Below are 13,291 nucleotides of genomic sequence, written 5' to 3'. Positions count from 1 at the left end.
TCCTCTCAGGCCCCATCCCTCCTCAAAAGTTTCATGTAAATTGGTAAAGTAGTTTTTGGGTAATCCTACAAATTCAAGCAAATAAACAAATTATAAACGAAAGCTGAAGTAAACATTAAACCTTTTTTCTGCCAATTTCCGGAGTGGATGATAATGTAGCCGAATAAATTATACAACTTGCTTGTGTATTGTATTTTGTTGTGTGTTTAAAACTCAGGCGCTTCTCACATTTTGTGTTGCAAATGAGCCATAAATCATTGTTCTCCTGAGTGGGCTCTCCAGGGCCCAGCGGGGCTTCCCTGTCATGTGTTTGGGGGGGCTGTCAAATAAATATATACGGAAGACGAGCAATTCAACAATTAAGTGAAGGAACAAGTGTTCAAGTTGCCCCGTCGATTAGTTAGAGATAAACAATAACAAGTAAAACAACCTGTGGAATATGATCCCAGTGAAAAACTTAGGATAAATTTTCCTTCTTTTTTTAAATCAAATGTTTGATATTTAATGAATTAAAGTTTATGTTTTGATGAGGAAAGGGGACAAGTGAATGTCTGCGGGCCCACGGACCCTCCCGGGGCCCCCACGGGTTTACACTCACTGTACCTTTAAAGACTCTTGTCCCAATTAAAGCCAAGCTCCGCCCCTGGAGCAGACATCCCATGAGTCATAAAGTTTGATGTCCTGCCCAAAGTTTAGACCCGACTGGAGCGAAACTTTTTTTTTTTCTCGAAAGTGAGCCGCTGAGATTTGTCCTGCTTGTTTCTCCTTCGTGGAGAATAAACCCGCGGACACCTCTCGTGAGGGGAAACAACGCAGTGGGACTGTTTGCGCGTTTGTTGTGTTATTTTTTCGTCTTTTGTGGGGCTGCGTCTGCGGGGCTTTTTATTTTTGTGTGTGTGTCGTTTTTTGGGGGAAAAAGCTGGGACGACAACACATCCGATTCCAGTGTGGAATTGTAGATATGCGCTTTGTTACACGCACAACTATGCCAGCAAGAAGCCCCAGGGAAACGCTGTGTGTGACTGCAGACTTCGACAGCTAACACACCGCGGGACAGACCCACAGTCCTCGGCTGAGCAACTTGTAGAATGACTTCGGATCACTTTTGCTGAGAGCCGTCGAGAGTGATCCACATTTCCCTCCTGCGCTGAAACCCCCAAAAAACAACAAACGGACGGGAAAAAAAGTTTTGGGGAATTGGCCCAAAACTTTTTATTTTTGTGCGCCCCCGACTGAACGCGTCTGTTTCGGATTTTTACGCACAGAAGTGAAAGTTCGCCGAGTGTTTTGGCACAATGGATCCCGGCCAGCACCAGCCTCCGGCCGGACACCAGATCGTCCATGTCCGCGGGGACTCCCAGACCGACCTGGAGACGCTGTTCAGCGCCGTGATGAACCCGAAAGGAACCATCATACCCCAGTCCGTGCCCATGCGGATGAGGAAGCTGCCCGACTCCTTCTTCAAACCTCCAGAACCAAAGTCCCATTCCAGACAAGTAAGCCCACCCGCCCTGCCTCTGCTCTCCTCTCTCCCCCCCTCCTTTCCCAGAAATCACGGTTAAAGCCCAGGCCCGTCCTGTGGCCGCGCAGGCCTTCATACAGTACACGACTGCTCCACTCACTTTAAAAGTTACTTAATCCGACTTTGCACTTTGTGTTTTTCCTCCTGAGCGAGTTAGAAGTTGCACCCGAGCTGTTCACCCCCCTCTCGATCGCATTCCACATCATGTATATAATCAGGGAATTTGTACCAACTACTTTTCTGTCAAAACTACCGAAGAAAACAAAACACGTCCCACAGGAGCCCGTGCGTAAAAGTTGAGAAGTAACCAAAGTATTCTTAAAAAGTCATTTATTTGACACTTGAAGTTGTTCTGGATGATTTGTAGGAGTTGTTGTAATTAAAGTTAGTTGTCACCGACTCTAACTTCACAGGAGAAGTGAACTTAATCATACGCGTAAAATGTTTTGGTCAGATTCTCAACTCGTGGAGAGTTTATGGACTTTTGTGCAGCTTTACATTGAATAAATCATATGATGGTTGATTTCGTCCTATTTACCCCCCCACCCCCACCTTCCCGTTTCCCCACAACTGTTGCCTGTGGTCCCAGTGGAGTTTTATCATTGGTGCCATTGCGCATGTGTTGTTGTGCAGCGAGTCTGCGCTCTGCTCTGTCCCACACAGGCCTCTGATCCCCCTCCTTCTCCTTCTCCTCCTCCTCCTCCTCCTCCTCCTCCTCCCCTCCCCTCCCTGGACCTAAACAACACCCATACATGCCTGCACATGAGTGGAACTCCCTAACATATGCATGTATTGTGTACCGTGAACACGTATGTAAAGTGACTGGGATTTTAAACATGTGTAATTCACGTACACCACAACACCTAAATTCCTAATCCTCTACTGTTCTTCAGTTCTTTGCATTCTTTACACACTATTACATTTTTTCTTTATTCTTACATTAATTTTGTCATTTGTAAGAAGATTTAAAACATTTATTTTAAAATGCTTAGTGTTTAACACAAAATCACATAATAGAAATAATCAGCCACTACATTAATGAATCCTCTCTTCCAACCCTGACACAGGCCAGTACCGACGCTGGGAGTGGTGTGGCCCTCACCCCCCACCATGTCCGCGCACACTCGTCCCCGGCCTCCCTTCAATTGGGAGCCATTTCCGGCGGCTCCCTGGTCGGCATGGCCCCGGCCGGCTCCCCGGGACACCTCCGTCAGTCCTCGTACGAGATCCCTGACGACGTGTCCCTTCCCCACGGCTGGGAGATGGCGAAGACCAGCTCCGGCCAGAGATACTTCCTCAAGTAAGTGTGGGGGGGCGGCATCAGATGTCAACACTGTTTTCCTTCACAAAAGTTGAAAATGTGTTGTAAATGAATGGAGGCCCCTGTCTGCACTATGGCATCCTGATAAAGACAGTGTTTTTGTAGGAAAAGACAGAAAATTACATTAAAATTATCACATTTTTTGACCTGACATTGTCAGGACTAAGACAATTGGCGCCTGGGATTTGGTTGTGCCTCTTAATGCCATTGAATGAAACAGCAGTAGTCACAGGAAAAGTGTTGGTTTTCACGGGCGAGTGAGAAATATGCTTAAAAACTAGTGTCGAGAAGATTCACCGGAATATGTCCACCCGGTGAAATGGTTGTTTTCAAATTGGTCCAGTCTGTAAGGCTTCACCCATACAACTATGTTTTTGTTTTCCACACAACAATTTGTTCTCCAGAACAGTTTTTATGCAGACTTGTACACATGTAAACAGTTGTTTGGTTGTAAAATGCAGAATTTAACTGTACAGCAAAGGAAAAGACAACAGGGTCAACAACGCTTGTAATCGATTATCCGTGTCGCGTTCTACACTGGTGCACGAGGCCAATGCCAATTATTTTATTTTCCGGAAGAGGGGTCATGTGATAGGAGCCTGACAAATCAGCGAGGGGTTACGTCGTGACCGAAAAGACAGAATCAGCAAGCGGTTGTTTTTTGTGTCCAAACTTCTAAAACTCTGCAGTAGTGTGGACGCCGGGTGTATCCGTGGGTTTTAAAGTGAAAACTTAGTAATGTGGCTGCAGCCTACAACAAAAGCTCATTACTGTAAAATCTTTAATGTAAAATAATACTTATCTTCTGCAGTTTCCGTACATGTAGGTTAAAAAAGCTAAAAGTTTAGTCACTAGCAATGACCAAGTTATCAGCGAAGTGCTCCTGAGATTGAATACCGACACTACAGCTCCTTTCATTGTGCATTATACTGGGAATCATTAACAAATCCACCCAGTGTGTGCGATGGTGTCCTCGAATGGACAATTGCAAAAGTTAAATTGTAGTGTATTGACTCGAGTCTCCTCTGCAGACAAGAGACGTCTTAGGAGGAGCTGCTGCTGTATGTAGTGTTCCTTTACTTAGGTCTCAGGTTTCAGGAGAGACAATGGACCACTGTAGCCGTGTCCCAGACAGCCAAGGACAGACGGCCCTGCAGAACTCATCTCCTACCAGCGCACGTCTCATCCACATCAAGGATCCGACGCAACCTTTTTCAAATAGTCGGAAGCAGGAAAAAGCCAGAGCCCTGTGGGCAAGTCCCAGAGTGGATCAGCCACTTGTTGGGCTGTGAGGCTTCTCTTTCTTCTGCATGTACTTAATGGTCTTTTAATGCGTCCATTCTCTGCAGCTCTGTGAAATGACGGATTGAATAATTCATCAAAGTGATGTCCTCGTCAGCGAGTCATGTTAATATAATCTGTTCATTGTGAAACGTCCCAGAGTTTGTGACGCGGGCGGCCTCGCGTGGTCAGAGACGATCCCACGTCCAGCGTCGCCTCCTCCCGAAGACGAGACGCTGTCGGTTCTAGGAAGTATCACGGCCTGACACCGAGTCTGAACAAACATGATAGCCTCAAATCAACAAAAAAAAAAAAAGAGCTCTCGGCACCAGATGTTTGAAGGTTTCACATCTGGAGAACATCTGGGCCGGTTTGGAGGAGGCTCTCCTAAAATCTTGCAAGAGGACGGGGGGGGGGGGGTAGGAGCAGGAGAAAACACTTTCCTCACACACTCTCCCAGGATCGCTGCAGTTGTTTAGAATCTGACTGATCTGCTGCCCGTCCAGACACTGAGTCCATTCTGTAAACTAAATTAAAGTTAGGTCTGGAATGAGAGATCTTGTATAACTTTCTGTAGTTCAAACGATTGCTTGGTTTCATAGGAATGACGTCACTCTGTTTTTTTTATAATTGGAACAATGTGTGATTTTTCTATTTGTTGTTGTTGTTGTTGTTCTTATACAACCACGGGGTAATTTGAGTTGAGTTTATTCCACTGCTTTTACTTTGAAAACAAAACAGGAAAGCAGAGGGACAGTTGCATTGATTGATTGATTGATTGATTGGCTAACGATGTAAAACAGAAATCTACAATTAAAGAGTTTAAAACAGATATGATACAAAGTCACAAAACTCTGAGTGGGAATTAAAAAAAACTTTTTACAACTTGGCGGAAGAGACAACAACAACTTAACTGTTCCCTCATAAGACACAACTAAATTGTTTTTATACTCTGACCAAAAGCCGTTCCCAAACATTAACAATTGACTCTGCATCTTTAAAAGCAGCTTCAGAGAATGAGAGGATTTTAGTAAAGTATGTTTACTGCTCTTTAACACAATGATAAACGCACAATAAAACACAAATAAAGATATGTTTACAATGAAGCTTTGCACCAAATTACTCAATCTTATTTGAATCGCGCCAAATCAGAATCTACATTATCTCAAGTCAAAAGACTGAAGGTTTCAGAATTTCTCTAACAAAAAGTACAACTAACTCAAAGTTTCAATTTAATTCTTACCTTTTAAAAAATATATATATAAACCATAAGTTATCTCATTTAAGTAGAGATTTTCACAAAGTTGTGGCTACAACTGACTTTCCGCTCGCTAGTAAACCCGATGTGAACTTTTGGAACTTGAAAAAAAACAGCTGAGTTACTGTGTAGAGAATAGTTTCAGCTGGCGTCTCTGCAGCTCGGAGCGAGAGCAGCATCTGTGCTCGAGTAACGAGACGTGAAGGAGAAATCTTCCATACGGCGAACATCAAAGTGCAGATATCTGATCTGGAATAAAGGCAGCCTGGCCAGAGCTTTGGGAAAAAAGACACTCCCCTATTTATAAACAGGAGTTGCCTGACCAAGACATGTTGCAGGAGGAGTGAGTGTGTGTGTCTGTGTGTGGGTGTGTGGATGGACGGGTGGGGGTTGGGAGAGTTGATCACCAGCGAGCAGAGAGCAGGGGCTCACATTTCACTCGGTTGATCACTGTTGTCCTGAGAGATATATCAACTCCGGGTGAAAGTTTTCTCCTTTAAAGATGCTCCCTCTTTCTCTCTCCCTCTCTCTGTCTCTCTCTGTCTCTCTCTCTCTCTCTCTCTCTCTCTCTCTCTCTCTCTCTCTCTCTCTCTCTCTCTCCGTTCGATCGGTCACTACAGGATTATACAGTCGGGGAATGATCGGCCTCCGTGAGTCACGGCGGCTCCGCGGACGCCGGTGTGTCCCACTCCCCTTTTTAAAACCCCGGCTCCGTTGTTGGAATGAATGGAGCTGTGGGCGCTGGCGACGGTGCCTCCTTTGTGTCAGTGAAGTTAAATGGCAGCCATGTGGAGACGACTAGAGGAGAGGCCAAGAGAAACTGCGGCCCTCCCTTTTGTCCAGCCAGTGAAACAGTGATCTTTATTCAGACCACAGGCCTGTCGAGACTCATGTGAGCCTTCCCAAAATAGACAAATGGCTGACATGAAGCTTGAAGATGGCGGAGAGAGACAGACAGAGAGAGAGAGAGGGCAGCAGCTTCTCTCGAGAGCCTTGCCATGTTTCTTCACATCTGAAATGTGACGCTCTTGACAGGCGGAGAGTTTGGTGTAAAAAGTCGTGATTGACCACGTGCAAGATTAACAGTGTTGACAGCTGCAGTTTTTCCACTTTAAATAGCGGTGAGCATGAAACACTGAATTGCTATACTGCTCGAAACGTCACTTAATCCTTTAACGGGATCTTTTTAGGAGTTTTCTCCAGTTCTCAAACATTCTGTAATATTTTGTTAATCCAGCACCAATCAATCTTCTTTTACAGGATGTAAAAGATTAACTTTTTACCCAGGAAATGATTTGCCCACTAGAACAGGCACAGAGTAGAGTTTATACTTCCGCCAAAGCTGAACAGTTCCCTTATGAAAGCACACACTGATAAATATCAGTCCTCGAACTATGTTGGATTTGTTTCTCGCTCAAGATCTTTGAATTATTGTCTGGGAAATTAACGGAAATGTGCTGTGTCCGCCTGCTGATCCTGAACCACACCAATATGAAATTAGTTATTTCCTAAGACATCCTTGCACCGAGTTTCGTGATTATCTGCTTAGTAGTTTTTGCGTCATCTTGCTTAAAAACAAAGCAACCACAAAGCAGACAGGTGAAAACATGGCCTCCTTGGCCGAGGTAATTATAATAATTTTACTGTGAAACTATGCCCTTTTCATTGATTTCAACTTCTCAAGGATTCATGAATTATTCTCTGAGAAACACTGAAAAATCTCAGTGTTAAAGAAGTTGGGGAAAAGTCAAAGGTTCTTCCTTGGGTACGGAAATCCTTTTTCTTGCGTTATCCTGCTAAATAACAAACAAACACAAAGCACAATAACACCTCCATGTCGTAAATTACTAATCTGATAATCAATAACAAACATAGATTTGTTCCCTTCTTATTCCAGTGGTTGTAGACCTGATGAAAATCAGATTTACGATAAAAGTCTTGCCTGCAAAATGTTTTTGTTGTGGCTGTTGCATAAAAAACAAAAATCCCTAAAGCGTGGAGAAGACCGGGAGAATGTCAACAAAGTCTGTTGACCTTTCCTCCTCCTTCTCGCAGCAGTTTGCTGTGGCCTGTGATTTACGTCAGCAGGGGCAGGGGGGGTGGGGGTAACCTTGCTTGGTGCTCGGACTGGGGGGGGGGGGGCAGGGTTGGGTCGTAAACTAATGAAGGTTTCTAATTTAGACACACCGGTGAACCAGGAGGGGTAATCACTGTTTCCGGGCGCTTATTAAATGCAGCTTTGAATGAGCTTTTAGTCCGTGGGAAGTCAGCCCTAAGCAGAGGGAAGCTTTGGGGGGTGGGTGTGTGGGTGGGGGTGGGGGGGGGCAGCTATTGTGTGCCCTCAGGGGCAGGTAGAGCCGTGTGTGTGTTGATGGACACTTTTGTCTTTTCTCAATTGGATTCTAAACTGTGTTTACGAGTCTGGTTTCCCACAACGCAGAGCGGCTGATTTGTGTCTTTTATTTTTATATATATATATTTAACTGGAAAAAAGAAAACACACGACTGTAAATGATTAAATTATCCAGTGTGGTCCGATCTGATGAATCCTTTCGCTGTGTGCATTTTATTGTCGTGTGTGTGTTTTTTGTTTTTTTTTACACCCTATAGCTGCAAGCTCCCGATTTTAAACCAGGAAAACCAAACAGACTGATCACTGGTGCAGCTCCAGTGTGTCTAGAGTTTCCTGAACATCTGTTGCACTAAATAGAAGTCAAGACCCCCAGTGAGAGCTGGAGAGATCAGTGTTTACTTAGACTCTACCTAGTATTTATATCTGTGTAGCACGTATTGAGAGTTCCTGCAGACATTAGTACTTTATAGTAATTAGCTTGTCCACAACGGAAATTGTGGTTTCTTGTTTTAAAAGTTTTGAGTTTTGAGTCCAAAAAAAAAGCATCATTGCATTTGTGTTTTTTGGGGTTTATCAATATTAAGTAATGAACAATTAAACAACTTAAGTTTGATATTTTTTTTTTGCTGCATAAATATGTGTGTAAAGCGTATTTTAATGACTGCGAATACCCACAGTTCTTTGTTATTAAGATAAAACTATATTTCTAAAACATTTATTTAAGGTTTATAGTTAAATTCTTGCTTCACATCTAATGTAAGCCTCGTAATAACTTAATATTTCCTTTATCAATTATCTAATTTGCCACTCAGCCTAAAGCTCTGAGTGATAAACGCTCAACTTGGATTTCACACACCGAGCTGTTATGAGCTGATGCTGCTCACAAATGGTTCTGGGAAGCCCGAGCCGTGAGTCTGCGTGAAGCGCTCGTTCGGGGCAACTTTGTGTTTGACAAACTTTTGGTTTATTGACCACACACAGACAAGACCCTTCCTGTTCAACTGGGGCCTGTCAGCTCGGTACACAAATGGGACTGTGAGAAAGTCAGGCTGGTGTTTACCAAAGTCTTGATGTAACACCTCTGTCCCAGACATCAATGCCTCCACTGTCACTGGGGGCATCGCCACAGAGACGTAGTATCTGGACAGTGGACCCTCTCAGGTGGGCTTCCCGAAAGTGCTCGGCACTATATTTTTTATTTATGGAAAAATATTTGTAAATAGCTTGTCTGTTGCCATAAAGCATATGTTTGATGTATTTAAAAGTATGAATATGATATGTATTCATGACAAGTGGGATTTGGCAAAGAAGTTTTAAAATCGATCCATTGTGGACTTTCACCCAGGTTGACTTTGACCTGTTCAGTTTTATTTAATTTATATAGGAAGCTGGTTAAGTCTAAGATACTTTTTTTTATATTACATTACTTGGGGTGGGGTTGTGATTTAATAAGTTTGTACTTCTTGTCACTCCCTGCAAAGTTTTTGAGCTACTAAGATTGAAAACTTTGTCTGATACAGAGCTAACGTTTTAAAACTTAATAGAATGAATGTAGCCTGAATTTCCTCTTATCCTCCTTCCTTGCATGGAAAAGACCTGGTTAAGGTAGTTTAGACATTTAATTGGGAGTCCTGGGTGTCTTCCTTTTGGAGGTTTTCTCGTAACATCCAACTGGGAGGAGACTCAAGGGTCGTCCCAGAAGTTGCTGGGACTGTTATATGTATCTCAATTGTTCTGGTAGCACCTTGGGATCCCTCAGTAGGAGATGGAACATGTAGCTTAGTTAGCTGCCTCTTGTGACCCGACCCCTGAGAAGTGGAATAAAATGGCTAGAACCAAAACAAACGGCCGCACAACTGAAACTGTTGGGCCACAATCAGTCCCGCTGCTCGGTGAATTAGTTGCTTCATCGGGAAGCACGATGACACAAACACTCCTTCAAAGGGAAACTTAAAGCCACAATAGGGTCGCGGAGGTCGCCCCAATAATCTCTCTTGATGATGCCCTGCTGATAGAGGGGCAGCCAGGCATCCCCAGTCAACTAGAGTAGAAATGGTCATCCTCATCTTAGAGGCCTGATTACATCTGGCCTCCCTCAGTGCACTCTTTAGTCATCGGCTTTAACCACCTTCCGAGCATATACTCCCTGGGTGGAGCCCCTGTGGCCTGAGGATCCCATTTTTAACATTTGACAACTCAGCTGTGGGGTGTGTTTCATCACTGCTCAACTCCCCATAGCTTCACTCCCCTGTTTTTAACACCGGTGATATGCAGCTTTTGACATCTGGCTTTTGAAGAGAGACAGTTTTCAATAATAAAAAAATCTATCTCGCCGTAAATCCAGCTGTGATCCGCTGTCCTGGCAGGTAGCAGGGCTCACTCGGAGACTTGTTTTTGGCTGGAACTTTCTCCTTTTTTTTAAAAGGCCGATGTAAACGCCACGGTGCTCACGGTGCAAACAGGCCACCTGTGTGTGTTGTTTGTCGGGCTCCTGTAATGAAGTCCTGGAAAGTTTCACACTTCTGTAATGGGCTCCTCTTAAAGGGATAGTTCAACTTTGCTCACCACTGTGCCGATGGAGGTGGTGGGTGAAGAGTTTGAGTCCTTAAAGCACTTTTGGAGTTTACTTTTGGATAAACTTCATAGCAGCCAAATCCGATATAATTGAATTCAATGGTGACCGAGACTTCAGACATAACAAACCTCAATAAACCTGTGTTTTAAGCCTAAATGTCCGCTGACCTCTTCCTATGAGATGCCTTCACTGACCCTCGGACACACTTTAGGCTTAGAACACGGTGTATATGTCATCGTTTAGAGTCGAATATGAAGGTCGGGGCTTGCAGACACTTGGATGACACCACTCAGGCAGTATGAAGGAATCTTCTTTGTGGTTTTATGACGTCTGAAGAAGAGTTCCTCCTCCCGATACTTCAGAAATGTTTTGTGGACTCAAACCCTTAACCCTCATGTGACTGACACTGAACAGAAAAGTTGTTGTACTTAAGCAAAGTCAAGTTTAGCTTTTTTTTTTTTTTTTAAAACGAAAGCCCCCCCCCCCCCTCCTCTGCAAGACACATTATAAATAACAGTGGCACAATAAACGCCGGCTTGATAATTGGTGCCATCAGTCAAGGGGATGTCAAGAGCCTGGGTGGATCAAGAGTCCTGCTCTGTGCTCGGCTCAGCCACAGGCGTCCATGATGACAGCTCGGGCGAAAATTAGCAAGTAAAGCTCCGCGCTAGAGCCAGACAACTTGATAACGGGTCGTGTTTGAACCACAGCGCTCTGCTCATGTGTGAATGGCAGTACCTGGCCATTTACAGTTCTTCCTCACCCCCACAGCGAGGAAAATAATGATGGGTTATATTTGGTCTTCTGTGGTTCACGCAACTGGAAACCAAACAGTTTTCTTACTGTAATGTCCAGTCGTCATTTGACAGACCATTAAAATGGTGGAAACCACTTGACAGAAATGATAGAAAGCTACTATCACACATTTTTGACGACTTGGGAGTCAGGCTGTGGGCTTGTTCTGTGCTCCCCTCCTGAAGATTAGCAGCGTAGACTTGTTTTGATCTCAATCACTTACAACGGATTCTAATGCTGATAAGACAACGCGCCTGAATCCAGCTTCTCCGTCACAATCCTGACAAAAGGTGGATAAAGGACAAACACACTCTTCCAAAAGAAACTCAGGGTAAAGCTTAAGCACCGTGTTAATGATTCGGTCAGTTTGGACTACAAACCAAACCGTGCACGTGTAAACACACCCCTTTCAAAAGTGTCTCTGCTTTTGTGTGGACAGCACAGCCACTTCTCTCTGTGTCCGCTGCCCTGCCCTAGGGTCGGAGGGAGTTTTTTGGGGTGGGGGTGGGGGGGAGGGTACGGTGTGGCTGTCCTGCTGAGCTCACTGTGGTGTCAGAGACATGTAAAGACAACACCGAGCAGTTGCGACTGTGGAGGTTGCAGATCATCAGCAATTCCCGAACAGCAACTGGTGGCCTCCAGCCGTCCGTCCCAACAGTTGCTGTGACATTGTTTTGTTTTATGTTACGCCTGCCGGAAGCCGTGTATAGGGCCCCGGCCATATAGGGTCCGGGGCAGGTCGGGTGAATGGATTATCCTTTAGTTTTAAAACCCAGTGATGAATTATTGGCTCCCGGTAACTCATTAACCAGCTCTCCCAGTTCCCACGTACGGCTCCTTTTGAATACAGTGCAGTGCTGACTTGCAGTGTGTGTGTTTGCACTATTATCACCGGCTTTTCCATTATCACCTCCCTCTGTTTTTTTTTTCTTTCTATTGAATCTTTGTTTGCATCTGTTTTGATTGAGTTAGGCCACAAAAGTTTGATAGAAAATTCAATATTCGCTCTTTCATCTGCGCCGAGAGAAGAGCAGCTCAATGAGGGAGTGGGGGGGGGGGGGGGGGGGTGTTGGAAGGGTCTTGCAAGTTGTATATTTCCATTCATGTTTTCCAGTTGTTGCGTCTCTGTTAGGCATTGGTGTACCAGGATGTGCAGGCCTCTCATTTACGATAAAGCCTCCCTTCCTTCCCTTCCCTCATCCCAGTGCTCTTCTCCCAGTCTCCTCCCCTGCTCTCTCCTCCCCTCCCAGAACAAATGTCATAGTTTCCAGAGTGGGAATGAGGCAGCGAAGGGGGCAGGGCGGGTACTCGGGAGTGTAACAGGACCACAGCAACTCATGCAGCCAATAGAAATTGGGGGGGGGGGGGGGGATTGCTTCCGTAGATGTTTTTTTTTTTTCACCTCTTTCATTCTTTTCTGTAGTTGTCTTCCCCCTGCTCGCTGTGACCCCTCTTTCTCAAGGGGCCCCTCCAGTCTGAGCAGCTCCAACTATTTTGCTTGGTTTGTGGTGTTTGTGTGTGGTGTGTGTGTGTGTCTGTGTGTGTGTGTGAGGGCTAGGGTGGTGGGGGTGAGGGGGGGTTTGCGGTCGGGGATTTGGCAGCTCCTTTGATCAGTAAAGCATAACAAGAGGGGGCTTCAAAATGGGTTGCATTGTGTGTGTTGTGTGGGGTGGCTGGGTAGTGGGGTGTTGGGGGGGGGGGGGCTGGTTGGGGGGGGGGGGGGGGGGGGGGGGGTGGAGTGCTGAGTCAGGCCCTCTCGCTCTCTGGCCTGGGATGGGGAGCAGACAGGCAGGCTGGGATTACCACAGAGGCCAAGAGAAATCTGAATCTCTCACTTCGCCCAGCTGTTCCCAAAATCGAATGGCGCTTGTGGATCGAATGAACAACGAGTTGTAAAGAATCAGGGTGGGGGGGGGTGGAGAGACACACACCCAGGAATGTGATTATTGCACGATGCTGTAGATAGATTGCTAAGGGCCGTTGCATAAACTTTCTTAAATTTGTTGTTGTGTATTAGGATTAATTTGGCCCCCGCCCGCACCATAAAACATAAGTGTTGGGGTGTTGCATAAACACGCTGCCTGGACTTCGGGGCCTATTTGTTTGAGATGAGGGGGGTCCCTTAAATAGGATGGCTCGAAAAAAACAAAAAAAGAACAAGTGAATAGTGGGGTTTTAGGTCGTAG

The 13,291-nt window shown here is 45.1% G+C and overlaps 1 protein-coding gene across 1 annotated transcript in view; it reads left to right on the top strand.

Annotated features, from left to right (window-relative positions):
• Positions 1 to 714: 714 nt before the first annotated feature.
• The window catches only part of yap1 (Yes1 associated transcriptional regulator), a gene marked incomplete in the record, with an annotated part of 25,267 nt that continues 12,690 nt past the window's right edge, over positions 715 to 13,291 (top strand). The window contains 2 exon segments of the mRNA XM_062386374.1: positions 715 to 1,496; positions 2,590 to 2,822. Of these exon segments, the coding sequence (XP_062242358.1) occupies positions 1,296 to 1,496; positions 2,590 to 2,822 (434 nt within the window).

Source organism: Platichthys flesus, chromosome 4 (assembly GCF_949316205.1).
Source record: "Platichthys flesus chromosome 4, fPlaFle2.1, whole genome shotgun sequence".
Lineage (NCBI taxonomy): Eukaryota > Metazoa > Chordata > Actinopteri > Pleuronectiformes > Pleuronectidae > Platichthys > Platichthys flesus.
The sequence above is the reverse complement of the archived record's forward strand: the minus strand, read 5'-3'. Positions and strand labels throughout refer to the sequence as shown.